Here is a 17984-nt window from a genome sequence, read left to right as displayed (position 1 = left end):
GACCGTTTGTGCTTGGCACTTGAAGTTGCAGCTTATATTCTCAGTCTGTGGTGTGAAAGCTGCGTGGGTCATTGCATTTTGTTTCATCACTCCAGCAGAGATTGCTTGTTCGGACATATATTTTCCCACTCATTCTTATTAAATTTGGACCGGTGGATCGCACACATGCTGATGCATGCTATCAGTCCCACTACTTTTGGCATTTAAAGAATCAATTCAGGTGTCTGGAGTTTGCAGCATCTTTCACAGCCTGCTTGAATGCTGAGAAATTGCCCTGTGCAAATTGCAATCAACACTAATGATGTAGGTCTGTGCCTGTATCTGATTTACATAATTACTTTAGTGAATTGGGGGCTAAAACAATGTAGAAAACGCATACAAGTAAACAATGCTATCAGCAGGCGCAATTCATTCTTATTGTCTAAACCTTGGGGTAATTCTTCATGAGAAACATCCCAAAGGTGAATTGAGAGTTAGTGTGCAGCTGTAATCTATCAAGACAAGGTGAAATGTGCTGCGTCTTGGAGAAGCCAGAGAAACCATTTGCATTCTTTTATACACTTCAAAGTCACTGGGGTCTTATGTGTGCAGTGGATTGTTATTCATTCAACATGGGAACCATGTGGTTTCAAAAACTCACCAGGAATGAATTTCAGAAAATAAATCTCATTCCAGTGGTTTGGTCTCAAGAGATGGTCTCAAAAATTTAGTAATAAGTACTCTTTTTAAAACTATACTAAAGTGTACTTCTTTTTTACAAGTATTGCAAATGGCCAATTATTTTTGTTAGTTAATATCACTGTTTAGTAGTAGTTTGATGAACTCTTACCGGAGAATCTTCTACGCTGAAGTTAAACATGTCCATGGCATCTGTCTTCAGTTTGGACACAAAGTCCTTGTACTCGGGGTTCTGAGGCTCTCTGTAGGTCAGGATCTTCACGCTCTGTGAGGATTCAACACAAAGGCAAATTTTGAGTTGTTCAATGTACAAGATAAAAAAGTGTTCATTTACTCACACTGGTTATTGATACACATTGATTGATACACATGTATGTATCACAGCCAAACAGAATCTTTTTCAGCTAATCCAATCAACAAATCAGCTCAAGGATGCAGATGCATGAAGCAGTTGAGTTCGCACAGTCCTTATTGATCTCATTTATATAATTTGCTGTTATTTAAATCTGTAAAGCCTGGCATATGAAATAACAGTATTTTGATATATCAAGCTTTTATGATTCATATAGTAAGAATATGGAGCTCATACTCAAGGAGGAAAAAAAAACGCCTTAATTTTATTCAGAGTCCCAAATTGAGCAAAATATGCAATTTGGTGCAGTTGCTGATATTTATATGTCTAAAATGTAAGGTGAAATTCTGAGAGCTTGTACTGTAAATCAGTGATATCTTTATAACAGTATAACAGACTACTTACATAAAAATGCATATAAATATCAGCTGTCACTCACTATCGCTCAATAATATGTCTTAGTAAGATAAGTTTGAACTCTGTAAGGCAAAACATACAAGGCAATTTATTACAATGATGATTGAGAGATGATCAAATGAATGTTCTCCAAAAGCCTGATGCATCATATTTGATACATACTTGATTAAATTTGATGGATGGATAATCCAAAATTTGAAAATGGATAATCAAGTAAACCTAATTTGCTTCAGTCCAGTAAATGTTCATTTTGAAATATTACAAACAATATAAAAATTAATACGTTTAATTTAGAAAAAATCTGTAAAGATTTCACAGCAAAAAGACATTTAAACCACAACCCAAAGATGGACGTTTTTAGATTAGAATAAAAGGCTTTTTACTTGCTAAAAAAAGTATAAACTATCAATCAGACGACAGAAGGTATGTAGTAGATTGGTTTTCCAGCAAAGTTTTGATCATGCTGTTCATTTAAAGGCTGTAGAAATGTGTGTATCAATTATGATACAGTAAACTTTATAGGGTTAAAGATAGATGGTACCAGCCAGAGGAAACCTTCACCATGAGAGACAACTTCATTTTCTTTTTCATTCATTAAAGACTGTAGCGGTATGTGTATGTGGATTTGTGTGTGTCTCAGTGTCTCTATGCGAATCAAAAGAACTGAAAAAAGCTGGTCTTCGTTAACTTTAAGACCAGCCAGTCGTAACAAATCCAATTTTGTCCAGGGTAGAGGACAACAACAAACAGCAAAATCCACAAATTAACATTCAATTATTAAAAATTGTTGAAGCATTTTATTTAAAAAAATCACCTATCCTTTGTCTTTTGGCTTGTTTGGAAGTCTGCTTTAAAAAAAAAAAAAAGATGGCACAAATGATCAACAGCTCCCTCCACAAAGCATGTAGCATTTGTTTTCACACTTTCACGGTCACCTCCTCTGAGAAAATGTTTTATGTGATCTGTTGATGTCCAATTTCACAATACCCCCAACTGCGTTGAGCCAAAATTGAAACTCCTACAATTTTCTTTTGCATCTGTGCCACCAAATTATGACAATCTGAGCCTGAAAAGGCTGTTGTCTAAAAATTGGGATTTATGTATTCTCAAATCTTCAAACTCACTTTGTGTCTGTCCTCTGAGGACTCTCAGATCTGTGTATAACAGATCATGATTCATGTGAAGTGGACAGGGATAATGGGAACTGAAGCTGATGATAACAGAATGTCTCTGAAAGACAGAGTTTCTCTTGGATTTTCAACAGCACAGAAGGACAAAACAGACAAACAAAACAATACTAGAACATATTATAGTGATGTAAATATGATTCATTTTCAGCAAGAGCTTTTAAAAAGATTTTTCTGCCTTACGAAAAATTTGATGTTGAAGCAATTTTCTCTCAGAAATTGCTAGTAACACTAGCAACGTGACATTTTGAAATAGAAGAATTTTAATATTATTTTCTTCTTTTTGTTTTTTCATTTTCTTTACAACCTCATTGTTTTGTGTGTGTGTGTGTGTGTGTGAGGTGCTTCCTGTTGCTCATTATTAAGGATTTTGGGATTTGAAAAAACATGAGTCTTAAACTTTGGTATGTAACTCATATTTAAGAGACTCTAGTATTGGTGGTTATTGTCCCTTGTCACATCAATATTACAAAAATAATACCAAAATGTGACTAAAAGGCTCCTCTTTAGTTGGTCTGTTGGTTGTTATTTTGGTGGTCCAAATAACTGATTCTCATGCCCCGGTACCCCCAATGGGAACTTAAGCATGTTCCAGTGGAGCTTGGAAAGATTTCAATTAAATCTATAATCGAAAAATTTATTTTGACTTAAAATGGTAATATGATAATACCCCAAAAATGAAAATTCCTGCATTGTTCCAAACCTGCATGACTTTCTATCTTCGGAAAAACAAACAAACAAAAAAAAAGAATATATTTAAAAAACATTGGGAACCAAAAGAAAAAGAAAAGAAAAAAAAAACCCAAAGTATCTTCATGTTCCACATTAACAGTCTCTAACATTAACATTAATAATGTTTTGGTAAGTAAATTAGAATTTAAATTTTTGGGTGAATTTATGCGTAAATTTGTAAGAGCTGTTAATACAACAAAATAATTAACTGTGATTAATGTCGGGTGTTTTTTCAGTTCATTTTAAATAGTATGTAGATAGTAGAAAAATAATGGGAATTTTATTCAAAATGTTTTAATCACATCAAAATGCCTAGAAAATTCCAACACTGGACTCTTCAATAAATAATGTAACGACTTTCCCGACACTTTGTGGACCTAATCTTACATATTTAATAGACCTTTTTTTTTGCAGCTGACATACTGCAGAAATCTTTAGATGGTCTTCTCATAAACAACTGTAAAAATGTTGTGATATCATGGGTGATACTCAGTGATGTGAGTATAAATAAAATTTAAAATATTTAAAAAATAAGTGAGTAAATACTGTATGTATATATATATATATATATATATATATATATATATATATATATATACATCACTCAAGATGAGTGTGAAAATAGATAATATTTATGAAATATCATGGTTTATTAAAAAAATACAGTTGCCAAATGCATAGGCTTTCTAGCATTAATATGATGCTCTAGCAACAATTTGGGACAGTCCATTTCACAGTCGCATTTTAATTGTTACATCTGACACACAAACTTTCCGCGCAAGCGGTTCAACTAAGAATGCAGCACTACTGAGTAAGCTAAAGGTATGATGAAATAATTCTTTAATGTTTAATAAAGGGCTAGATGGTCGTAGTTAGTTGATTATTTTGTTGTATTGTTATTGATTGTTGCTGTTCAAGTTGTTCTAACTTAAAATAATGCATCTGTTAAATAGGTCGCAATCAGGGTGCAAACTACAGGGGAGCTAGGGGGAGCTCGGCTCCCCTTAATAAGACATGGGCTCCCTTGAAAACGTGATTTGTGAAATTTTGGGATTCTCAAAAAAGATTGACAATGTGTTATTTTGACGTGCAATTTCAGTTTTGTGTAATGTGATCATCGTGGGTTATTATGTGTAAAATTGCAATAATATCATTCATTCATGCATGACGGCGATTTAAACCTAATTCACTTCAATAAAGATAACTACACATGCTATTCTTGTCATGAGCATCGAGGTGAGGGGGCGCTGCGTTGCAAATTCCACTCATGTTTAGTACATGTTAACTCAAAGATTCGTAGAAAAAATATAAACGTTGGACTCTGTGGTCGATTCTGTGTTAAGGTAAGGCATGTTATTTGCAGTTCCCCTTCGGGAACTCGAGCTGCGTCGGAAAATGCTAGGGGAACGCCTTCAGCGATACCAAGCTCTGAATCATATGTGTAATCAGTCGAACGATGGGCGAGACGTGCGCGGCGGGTGACGTCATGACCAGGAAGCTTTAAAAGCACATGAGGTGCCGCCGGCGCTAGCTTTCTGTCATTCAGCGAAGCTCTCTGTGTGTGTCGGTCACGATTTATGTTCTGTGAGTCTTATTTATTGTTGTCTGAAAAAATAAGCTCCAGCAAAAAAAAAAAAAAGAAAAAAGAAATGTCTAAGCAAAAGACAAAAAAGGGCGAAAGTAGATCGCGTTACAGACGGTGTGTTCCTCCCTGCCCACGCTACATCACGAGCGGGGATACACACAGTCTGACGACGAGTAACTTTAACTGTTGTTCATGTGAACTCAAAGACAGCCTGATGCTCTGTTTATAGACTATTTGTGGGTGGCGCTCGAACCCCCCCATTATAAAAACAACAACAAGTGGGCTCCCCCAAAGTCCACTGTATAGTTCGAACACTGGTCGCAATGAATGTGTTATGTCAGGGAATTGGGCGCAATAAGCTTGTGTTTCATTGTAAAGCAGAGCCAGTTAAGTATTTCAGGTGGTTGTGGTGGTATCACTTGTCTGTATTTGTGGTAAAGCTGCTGCCTAAGACATATTATTTATATTTATTCTATATTCTATTTATTATTTTGTCAGATTTTCGAATTTGTTGCCTATGCGATTTTGTTTTATTCAATAGCTACTCTGCCATCTGTATTTGTTAAGTATCTTTTAGTAGGGTCATTCACAAAGAACGCATTTTTCATTCCACTGTGGTACTTTTCCATTGTATTTCAAACTAAATGCGTTACGGACATCTTTGAATTTGTGTTTGAATGCTGCGCTCGTCTCAGGTCTTTATAGCAGCTTGTCGCGCATAATACTATCATTCTAAAACACGGCGCTCAAGTTCAAAGAAATTCAGCTTCTAAAAACACGTCTCTAGACCTTGTGGTTAAAAAAAAAAACATCCACTGACCTGTCTCGCGACCAAAACACTATCTGTGTAAACCCAGTATTCTAATAAATACCCGACAAATACGTGAATGGGCCATATATGTTTTTATTTTTTACTTTGTGCTATGTCATCACCCCCTTTCGTTACCTCAGCCGCCCCCTCATCAGTGCTGCGCTGGTGCCGGCTCTGATAGAAGGGCACAAGTTTCTGGTTTGGTATCAGTGTTTAGGCCTTATTGATGGAGCTGTGGGGGTATATGAGACAAAAAAAGGTGTGAATGAGTTATGAATGATTTTTTTTTACATTAAATTCTGGATGAAATGGAATGTGTGACTGTCTTTGCTCTGGTATTGTATCTTATGTCCTGTGAACTGGCTTCTCAAAAGAGAGAGACATTTTTTTTTTGAATTTGTCAATTGGGAATTGATTGGGTCAATGTTGTTTGCTAATTGCTGTGATTGTTTCATGTGAGTGACGGGTTACTGGAGGGGTCATTTTTGATTCCATGTGTCAGCCCCAACAGAAACAAAATTAACTAAATGAAGCTGTCATGGCTTTGGCTAACTTCTTGATGAGCATATTTTGCTTTGCACTACATTCTTCAGCTTTTATTACATAAATGTCCAAACAGGGTAGTCACTTCTGATGCAAACAGTTGATAAAATCATTTTCTGTACCAACTGTTATCTGTGAGCCTATGGAATGATTCCTGTATGTGGGTAAGTAAATGTCAGCTCACCACAGCTGTTAGTTCATGCCAATGAATGTAGATCGACCCTCTCTATGAGTCTGTGTGAGAACTCATTATAATGCAGTTCCTTAGAGTGAAAAAACACCTAGTTCTATCAAACACAACACATCTCTATTCAGATTTAAAGGCAGATGACAGTTTTGTCAGTTTGATCAGTTTTTCAGGATTTTCCGCCCATATTATCGTCCACAAGGTGAAACTCTTTAGTTTGATTGCACATGGAAGTAATAACACCTCTCTTTATCAAACTGTATGATATGAAGCAAAGATAAGCAAGTTGATATTCAAAACTTATTTTATATATGCATCCCTGAAACTCCTGTGACTTGAGATCCTATTAAACCTTCGATTTCATAGATAACGACTTTTATGTAATCATCTTTCCAATTTAAAATGAGGTTTTTAAAGCACCACACACACATTTCAACCAGATCCCATCAGTGACATTAACTGCTCCGAAAATATGTTCGAAAGGATTGAGATAGCTAACAGAAATATGCGCGACATGATCTCGTTCCAGCCTAAATATAGATTTAGAAAGTTCATTTTCAGGCGCAGTAGGGGGTGACAGTTGGCAGTGAGCCATATGAAGACATGAAGCCATGCGACAGCGCCTCCAGAACTGTCATATTTCTGCATTTTTCAAATATCCAGTCATATTTCTCTGCGACTCTGAGACAAACGTAGCACTGTCTGATCCTATCTGAAAAGGGGAAACACAGCTGCAGCTGGCTGTTAATCACACATCAACAAAGACCTGTACAAATATGTTTTCACAGTGAATATGCCTATGCATTTCCCTCTGAACTTATATATACAGTGGGTACGGAAAGTATTCAGATCCCCTTAAATTTTTCACTCTGTGTTATATTGCAGCCATTTGCTAAAATCATTTAAGTTATTTTTTTCCTCATTAATGTAGTTTGAAGCCGTGTATTCGTTTTCTCTTGATAGATACTGCGCGAGGATATTGCTTTAAAACTGCAAGAAAACACAGCAACAGGTAAGACTTCAAAACTGCAAGAAATTTTTCAGAGGACTATATTCACCGCACAGGGCACAATTTAGGACATCCCCAGAGCTCTGCGTCAGTAACGTTACTCAGATATCAGTTAAAATGGCATCACGCCACAGACTAAACGGCTTCAATACTCAGCAAAACCGCGTCAGGACTAAGCTCTTCACAATCAGTCAGGCATCAGGTGAAATAGCCTCAGACCAATACTGAATCATAGACTGTGCTTTGGTTGCTACGATGTGTCAACTGCGCCGTCGCCGTTCATTTCTGCCATACATTAATGCTCAGAATGGCATGTCCTTGTTTGGTGTGGCATCATAAGGGTGTCCCTTGTTTTGTCTGTTTAATTTTTTTGTGCCCTATTTTTCAGTTGTTGTATGCTATGTATTTTCACACATTGCATGTTTGTTATTTTATTTATTATTTGTGTTGATTTATTTCTAAACTGCTCTTAGCTGTAAAAATAAAAATATATATTTATTGAGGTAGATGGTTGTGGTATCTAACACAGTTCAGTTTATGGAGATCTGTCCTAAAGAGCTGATGATTTGTATCAGGTGTGTTAAATAAGGGAGACATACAAATTGTGCAGAGCAGTGGGCCCCTGAGACAGGAATTGAGAATTACTGGTTCATAGAGAAGTGATGCATTGTAATGCATGTTGATTGGATCATTTGATTTGGCCAATCCAACTTGTAGTGTATATTATCATCAAGCCTTCAGTTTTGCTTATACACTTCTACATTAATAACACATTTTTAATCACTGCAGGGAAGAAGAGCCCAGCCCAGGAAGACGATACCAGCTCATGTCCATTTCAGGAAAGAAAATAGGATTCATGCTGAACGTCGCATGCAGAAACCAGAAAACAGGTTCATTGCATCCAGTTTAGGCCTTCTGTATGCACTTGCTACATATAGAGCTGTTTTACTTAAAATGCCTTTCATTGATGTCTGAAAAATTATATTGAAATCACTTAGCTAAGTTAGCTTTTTACCTCTAAATAAAATCAATAGATATCGCTGTTATTTTATAATCGTCTTACTTTATAACACTTTCTCTGACAAGCGGCAGAAATGAGAACTGTTTTCTGGTTTGTAATGTGATGTTTGACATATACCCTATACTGGAACAGTCGGTCACAAAAGATTTTATAGTTAAAAACTATACTATTTTTAAGTTTATGCAAAATTAAAAAAAATTACAGACTGAAAAATACAAAATTGAAATCTATTTAATGCCATTTTTATGTATTTTCACATTTTAAAGTCAATAAATGTTATTTTTGTGGCAAAAACAGTGTCTTCATTTTACAGTACACACAATTAAAGCAGTAATGCTCATTACAGTATAATATTTGCTGTGTTAAAAAATACAGCATTTTATTACTCTGATTGCAATTATGGTACTGTGATTTTTACTGTAATAAAAAATTACAGTATTTATTAGTTACTGTGATTAAACTTACAGTCAGCATACTGTAGAATATATTACAGCAACTTGCCCATTACTGCCAGCGAGTTGCTGTAAATTTCACAGTAATCTTTTTACAGTGTATATATATATATATTTGATCAAAAACACAGAAAAAAACAAAAATATTATTGCAATATAAAATAATGGTTTCTATTTTAACACACTTTAAAATATAATTTATTTCTGTGGTGCAAAGCTGAATTTCCATCAGTCATAACTCCAGCATAAAGTGTTACATGATCCTTCAGAAATCATTCTAATATGCTGATTTATTATTAGAATGGTCAATGTTGGCAGTTGTGCTGCCAAATATTTTTTTGGAAACTGCAATACTTTTTTCAGGATTCTTTGAGGTATAAAAAGTTAAAAAGAAAAGCATTTATTCAAAATATAAATATTTTCTAACAATATAAATATTTGCCATCACTTCTTATCAATTTAACACATCCTTGCTGAACAAAAGTTAATTTCTTAAAAAAAGTAAAAAGAAAGAATAAAAATGTATGAAAAGATTTCTATTTTAAATAAATGCTCTTATTTTTAACTTTTTATTCATCAAAGAATTCTGAAAAAAGTATCACAGGTTCTAAAAAAAAAATACTAAGCAGCACAACAGTTTCCAGCACTGATAATAAATCAGCATATTAGAATGATTTCTGAAGGATTATGTGACACTGAAGACTGCAGTAATGATGCTGAAAATTCAGCTTTGCATCACGGGAATAAATTAGATTTTAATGTATATTAAAATAGAAAGACATCATTTTACATCATAATAATATTTCACAATATTTAATTTTTTTCCTGTATTTTTGATCAAATAAATGCAGCTTTGATGAGCTCATCCTTGCTGAATAAAAGTTTTAATTTCTTTTGATGAGCATCTTTGATGAGCTACGAAACTCCTTTATAAAACAGTACAAATCGTTCTGATCCCAAACTTTTGAATGGTAGTGTGTGTATACAGTATATATATATATATATATATATATATATATATATATATATATATATGTGCCTTGAGCAGGGGAACCCTCCCTCGAGGAGCATGTGGAGGAATTTCTCTCGCCCATCAGACCACCTTCCTGGATGACTGCCTGTGCTCGTTCCTGCACACTGGTCTGAACACCGCCACACAAGCACAGCTGACCAGGGAGGGTCATCGAGGGAGCTTCACCACTTATGTGGAATGGGTGCTGAGCTCTTGAGGATCTGCCTTCACCATCTGCCTTGTGGATGATGACACCAGCCCCACTCCCAACTCAGTGTCCAGCCATTCTCATGGAATTCAAGGGTATGGATGCTGAGAGTGAGTGAGTGTTGGACATGGACATTATTTTTCAGTTTGGACAGTTAGAGACTTTACTTCCCCTAAGCCTGCCAGATTCTGTTCATCTGTCTGACTCACTGGTCCTGCCCAGCCTCTCCTCTCCTCTCCTCTCCTCTCCATTTCTTCAGTCTCCTCAGCCCTCAGCCATTCCTGCTGTCCAGTCAACTCTGTCCCCTGTCAGTTCCTCTATTTCACCTCCTCTCAGTGGTGGGGTTTCATCTCGGGCATGCTGGAAGTCTTCATTTCCTGGACCTGAGGAGTCTGTGGCTCCGCCTCCAGCCTTGGATGGCTCTGTTCCACCTCGTCCCGCCGTCCTGACACTTGCGCCTGTGCTCCTCCCACCCTCGTTTCGGGCATGAACCATCGGCCATTCGGCCTCGCTGGGCTCCCTCTGTCAGGCAGCTCCCCCTGGGTTGGACTTCACCACGCCTCTGCTGCAGACTTGCGGACCGTCCGCTACACTCCGGCCCTCCACCCCTTCAGCTCCACCCTCCCTTCGGCTCCGCCTCTGGCCACTAGATTCCCACCTACATCTCGGGCAATCATTGCTACGGCTCTGTCACGGCGTTGCTCCGCCTCCTCGGCTCTCTGTCTGCGCGGTGGGCTCCACCTCCATCGCCATTATCGTCTTCGGTCGTCCCCAAGGTGGCGTGTGTTCCCATCATGATTTGGCTCCTCCCTCTAGCGCCGTCACAATGGAGCACAGTCCTGGCTATGGCCTGGGTCTCCGCCTGCCTTGTCCTGCTCAAGACTCCACCCTGAACTTCATCACCATCACCTCCCTGGTCATCTCCTCCACCTGCACCTCCCTGGATTTTGTTTGTTGTCCTCCTGATTATTCTGCCTACTTGAGCCATCCCTTCAACTATTTGCCATCCCTTCGCCACCACCTGCTCATTCTTCCATCTGTCTACGAGAGGTCGTGCCTCCCAGGAGGAGGCGTACTGTCGCGGTTTCAATTCAGTTTGTACTTTGTTTTCTGTTTGCACCGTTTCCACTGAGTTGGTTGTTATGGTTTCTGATTAGTTGTCATTCAATTCAGGTGTATTAATTATCCTTGTTTGCTCATGTATTTAAGTTGCTTTGTTTCTTTTCATTGTTGTTGGGTCTCGTCAATATTGGATGTGTTGTTGCGGTTCCATTATGTGGATTATTTGCCTGTGGATTTATTAAAGAATACCTTATCCCTTCATCTGTCTGTCTGTCTATCTATCTATCTATCTATGGACCCTATCAAGTTATTTGTACTATCCCCATCAGCCCACAATGTAAAAAAATACCATAATTTTAATGGCAAAAGACTGTAAATGATACAGTAAATACATGTTTATTGGTTAATGATAAGGACCCTTACTATATAAGGTGAAAATTTGTATTATATTTAAGGGGACATTCATGTAATTTTACAGTAAAATACTGCACAAATTTACAGTTTTTGGAAGTGAAAATAAAGTAAAAAAATTGGCAGTCCCAGAATTCTATGTGTGACACTTCACATTCTATTTTTTCATTGAAATAACTGCTTGTTCTTAGTTTTTTTCTCATCAATCATGTACAATAGGGTCACTATTCATCTGTTTACTAGTATTTACCTCAGATTTTGGAAAAGCTACTTATGAATAACTTTAATTCTTCATGTGTCTCACTACACCACCTGTGTTTTTAAGGTGGTTGTCAGTGTAATATAAAGGCACCAAACAGATTTCAGTACTCCAGTAAGTTGGTATATTAACATTAGTGATGGGAAGTCAGATTCTTTTCCGTGAACTGGTTCTTTTGGACAGTTCGTTTCAATCAACTGGTTCAAATAACAGATTCACTAGTTTGTGTTTGCAAACATGCAATGATGTCACTGTGACGGATCGCCGGCCTCCTGCCTAATTATCATCAACCCTTCCATTAAACGCTGCCCTTCACCAGGTTCCCGACAGGAGTGGGTGTGTGAGAGATGAGGGGCGCAGAAACAGCCAGGTCTGGCGGCATGTGATAAGGCACACCGGAAGTGAATGGAGCCTCGTCACCACCGCTGTTAAATGCCGAGCACGCCTCTCGGGGGAGACCGGTCTCTTCCCCCGTGCATGCACGCTGGTGTCCTCATGGGTCCAGGAAGGGAGCGCAGAGGGATTCCTGCACCGCCAGAGATGCAAGCTGCCGGACCTGCGGCATGGAATGGAGACACACCTGTGACGCTGCCGATGGGCCTGGATGCCGGGCTGTTAATCACCTGAAGTGCTGTGGGCCAGGAAAGATGAGCCGCTGTGAAGAAGCGGTCGCCCCTCGCACCCCGGACCACAGAGAGGAGTGCATGCGACTGCCGGACTCCGCCCCTAACCTGGACCCCTCCTTTCTGAACACTGCCCTCCTTCACAATTCCCCAGCACAACGAGGATACCAGATCCCCTGTTTATTTTGGACACTCCTTCCCCTTTGAACACTTTACTCCCTGTCTTGGACTTTTTATGTTTATTTTCTGTTAAATAAAAGCCTCTCCGAGGCCTGACGCCACACCCACTGTGTCTGTCGTATGCTCCTCCCACCACAGTCATGTATACAGTAAGTAATTATATTATTTCAGCATCCACTAACGATTTAAATCCCTGATATTTTACATGTCTAAAGCAGTGTTTCCCAACCTTTTTTTAAGTCGCGGCACCCTTTGGAAATTTTAACAAACTTGTGGTACCCTACAAAATTAATTTTGTCACAATATTTGAATTTCTAACTTCGATATGATAATTTGAAAAGTATAGATATTCGGTACAACAGGGAAGAACTGCAGAATATAATGTCATACAGATATTTTTTATATTAAAAAAAACTTTTGTCCATCAATGGTGCCAATCAGTAGGCTAATTTCTAATGAAGAGACCAATTTATATGACAGATTTTAATGTAGGCTTTTATACATATGTAAACATTATTTAATTACCATTATAACTAGCTATCTCACAAATTTTTGCTCACTCAGTGTTTTTTTAATTTTACAGTGGGGTAATTTTGGTGCAGTAGCCACTACCAGGTTACGTAAGCGTCTCAGTTTGGGGTTGTAGTTCTCCATGCGGTTGTGGATCTGTGAGTGTCGCCGCAAATGTGCCTGTCAAAGGCAGGATAGAGACGCTGAGATCTTAGACATAAAGTAGGAAATTATTTTTCTGATATGTTAAGCCATAAATACATCTAATTCATACCTGTCTGGTGAACTTGTAACCACATTCAGTACACTCAAATTTTCTCATGCCTTTGTGACGTCGTACATGAACACGGAGCTGCTCAATGGCTGATGGGGTATTATGGGATATTTAATTATTATTATTTAATAAATACATGTTTTTTATGTAGTATACATTATACAAGAGGGGTGTGTGTGTGTGTATCAATTTAGATATTAGAAGATATCTAGATATTTAGAAAAAATATTAAACTATATATATAAGCAATAAAAATATAAACTATATATAAGCAATCATTATATATTATACAGCAGTGTTTCCCAACCTTTTTTAGTCGCAGCACCCTTTGGAAATTTTAACAAACTTGTGGTACCCTACAAAATTAATTTTGTCACAATATTTGAATTTCTAACTTCGATATGATAATTTGAAAAGTATAGATATTCGGTACAACAGGGAAGAACTGCAGAATATAATGTCATACAGATATTTTTTATATTAAAATGTTTTGCCCATCAATGGTGGCAATAAGTAGGCTAATTTCTATTGAAGAGACCAATTTATATGACAGATTTTAATGTAGGCTTTTATACATATGTAAACATTATTTAATTACCTCGGTGCATCTCTAATTATTGGCGACATCAGAAATGGATATTATATAATAGATGCTTTTTTGAACATTTTAGCAATTTAAAAATATAAAAAAAAATTTTTTTTACGCGGCATCCCGGTTGGGAAACACTGGTCTAAAGCATATAAAGAGGTAGTCTTAAGCATATAAACTAGTCTTAATCAACTTACCTTTTTACATAAACCATGTGAAACTCTTGACTCATGACTTTAAGGAGAGACCCATTATTAGTCTACTACGGTTGACTTAAAACTACTGCCATTGTATCACTGTTATATTTACAATACATTTTATTTGTTATACTTTATGCTTTTCAGCAAAAGACAAAGCTCTCAGCATGTCGGACATTTCCGAATAATACTGCTCTCAGCGTACTGTTGGACTAACTGCAACACTAAATGAGTTGGGAAAAAACAACAACGTATGATCAAATACACCAGTATATTGGCTCATTTGACTTGGATTGACTGCTGGCCACATCCAAAAGTGAGTTTTGAGTATCTTGTAGATCTATTTCAGATGACTCAGTCCGATTTGGTGAGACATCACTAATGAACATTAAATCAGTGAATAAAAGCTATAGTTTAAATTTAAGTTAAATCCATGAAACATAAAATGTTGCTACCACAGCTTTTACTGTAAAGATCTGGCAACCACAGCTGATGTTTTTTTTTTTTTATGGGCATGTGCATCAAACTCACTTTAAACGCCTCCTTTGCAACATTGTCATCAGCATCTCCGCGTGCCCATGGTTTGGCAGGGTGGCTCTGCAGACTGTATCCAAACAGATCAATGAAGAAGAAGGCGTACTCCTCCTGAGGAAGACCCAACCTCAAGAACTCCACCATCAGCTTGCGAAACGTCTCCCACTTGCAGCAGACATACACCACTGCAAACACAAGATAGGGAAACTCAAAAAAAAATCAGACTTAATGAGAATTCAGACCCGCTTATTACTACAATGGAATGTGCTTGTGTGGCAAATGAGCTTTGGTTTATACTGCAAATGCAAAAGCAACTGAAAGTCTGACACTTTAATTTGCAATTAGGCTGGAGGTTATTAACAGCTGACGAGGTGAAACCCACTCTAAAGATTCGAAATGGAAGTGTAGCACATGAGGATACTGTGTTTCCCAAGTTTTACAACGTGGGATTTTCTGCTCTTAATTTGCGAATTAATTCAGAAGTAAATTGATTAGTTAATTTTAATTGGTTAAGAATGCTAAAATGTTAGCATTCTTGAGTTTGTATGCAATTTGTTGATGAGGAAAAGAAACAAACTTTTCTGGAAAAACAGATAAAATGTACTCATTTAGGCAATGGCTGCATAAGAATTACATAACCTCAGAGTTGATAGTTAAATGTGTATATTAATGATATCCTATCATGCATGTACAGGAATGCTGTGGGATCTTCTGAACTCCCTTATTAGCTTTGACTCCACTATATTGCATAAAGAGGAAATATTTGGCCACATGTCAAAAATTATTCAATTAAATTGTTAAACTTCTTCTCAGAATAATTGCAATCTATAATAATAAGTTTAATAGTTTAACAATAGTAATAATAGTTTATAATGTTTTCAAACGTTTTCATTTATCAATTAAATTCACATTTAACAAATTAATTTGTTATTATATATTATTTTATAGTGTTATCAAGATGCAGTGTCTAAAAGGACACAAAATGCAATGTTTATGCACTATTTACTCATGGTTGGGAGCAAGTGCACATTTTGCACCACGTATCATTTAAAAAATTATATTTTCATAATCTTCATATTTACAATTTACTCAAGGATTTGTTTTGTTCTAGTTTTACTGAGTGAGGTCCTTAATGAAGCTTTTGTTCTTTGTCAGCAAGTGAAAAACAAATAAGACATGAAATAGCCCAACACTTTCATTTTTTTAACCAAAATCAAAACATCATGTTATAATTACAACTTCTAGGAGGACTTGCAGGCAGTAAGTTTAAGGGATGGAATGAACAACATTCATATCAGCCGATCATTTCCCTGTGATTCAGCAACAGGCTATGGGCTATTATTGTGACAAAATAGTTTCGGGACCAACAAAAGATGTTGTTTCAAGAACATGTACTTGGGTAAATCATATTGTGCAATGAGCATCTGCCATGCTAATTTTACCAAGAACTACATGTTCCAAGGTTTATTGCGTCAAAGTGGGATTTTTTTTTTTTACAGTTAATAATATGTGGGTTTTTTCTGAAGGCAAGAGGTCTCTATAAGTACATGAGTATTGTTTGAAAACAAAAAGAGGGCGACAAGACACAATTTTCTTTAAAAGCTTACTTGTGGTTCTGCAGCATTGGTGTCACTAAAGCGAAGTGCAATAATTGTTTTCAAGTTTCTCGAACACTTCCATCTGCCATTGGCCACACAAACAAATTCTTCTAGAATTTTGTTTGCAATACTCGGACAAACAAAGCAGTGTTTTAATAGTGCCAGAAAGCCTTAAGGCCTGTACAATACTGTGCATTGGTGTGGACACTAATATAATTATGCTTTTAGTCAAGGTGCGATTTGTGAAAAAAACAGAGCAGGGGATGTTTTGAAAAATGTATGAATGAAAGAATGCCCCCCCCCCCATGTACATATTCAATCGTGTTTGCATCCATTTATTTTTGATCAGTGCTTCGCTACACGACATACAAACTTTAACTACAAAAGTGCGCACATTATTTATTCACACGTTTACATATCACTCATATTTCTTTAAATAGAATAGAATCATGGTTTCCTAATGACTCGCAGAAAGACGATTCTCTGTCGACCCATCACTCAAACCCCCCCATCCCCCCCTACAAATCTCACCCTGGTTATAGTTATCTTTATAATGGGTCTTTACAGTTGTCTCTGTATATTATTCTGAGATAAACGTATTTTGACATTGAAGTTAACATTGAATTGTTGCTGCTTTTATTCACATTTCCACAGAATATTTGAGGTTAATGCAGTACAGGAGGCATTGGATGGCAGGTAATATTTGACTCTGTATGTAATTGCCATTGAAGTGCAGCATATGTCATGCATCTGAAGCAGTGCAGACTGGGAGTCATGTGCTTCACGCTTCTAAATGCCAAAGAGGACTCAGATCGCCATGGCAATTACCCACAGACCTGCTCCTAATGATGGGCTTAATGAAGAAGTGAGGTGAGGTGTTAATTACAACAGTACCTTTAAAAAAATCATATGAGAGAAAAGGCTCACATGTTTGGAATGGAATATTACTGCACTGGGTAATGTGCATCTGTGAATCATGTTTCTAGATAGATAGATAGATAGATAGATAGATAGATAGATAGATAGATAGATAGATAGAATGGCAGACATGATAGAGTGATAGAATTAAAGACAGACATAATCACAGAATGACATATAGAATAACAGACAGAACAATAGATAGACAGACAGACAGACTGAACAATAGGTAGACAGAACGACAGACAGACAAAATGACAGACAGAACAATAGGTAGACAGGTAAACAGCATACAGACAGACAGACAGACAGAACGACAAACAGACAGGATGACAGAACGACAGACAGAACTAAAGACAGACAGACAGAACAATAGCTAGACAGACATAAAGACAGACAGACAAACAGAACGACAGATGAATAGACAGAACAATAGACAGACAGACAGAAAGACAGACAGAAAGACAGACAGCAGACAGACAGCATGACAGACAGTCAGAACAATAGCTAGACAGACAGACAGACAGACCAACAGACAGAACAATAGACAGACAGACCAACAGAACAATAGGTAGACAGACAGACAGACAGACAGACAGACAAATGACAGACAGAACAATAGACAGACAGACAGA

At 37.1% G+C, this 17984-nt stretch overlaps 1 protein-coding gene across 1 annotated transcript in view; it reads right to left on the bottom strand.

Annotated features, from left to right (window-relative positions):
• The window catches only part of LOC107595610 (atrial natriuretic peptide receptor 1-like), a 44721-nt gene that overhangs the window by 9671 nt on the left and 17066 nt on the right, over positions 1-17984 (bottom strand). The window contains exons 3-4 of the mRNA XM_016286075.1: positions 14831-15018; positions 830-943 (exon numbers count right to left, since the gene is read on the bottom strand). Of these exons, the coding sequence (XP_016141561.1) occupies positions 830-943; positions 14831-15018 (302 nt within the window). The remainder of the gene's footprint in view (positions 1-829; positions 944-14830; positions 15019-17984) is intronic.

Source organism: Sinocyclocheilus grahami, unplaced genomic scaffold (genome assembly GCF_001515645.1).
Source record: "Sinocyclocheilus grahami isolate Dianchi unplaced genomic scaffold, SAMN03320097.WGS_v1.1 scaffold205.1, whole genome shotgun sequence".
Lineage (NCBI taxonomy): Eukaryota > Metazoa > Chordata > Actinopteri > Cypriniformes > Cyprinidae > Sinocyclocheilus > Sinocyclocheilus grahami.
Note: the sequence above shows the minus strand (reverse complement) of the source record. Positions and strands in the feature narration are given on the sequence as shown.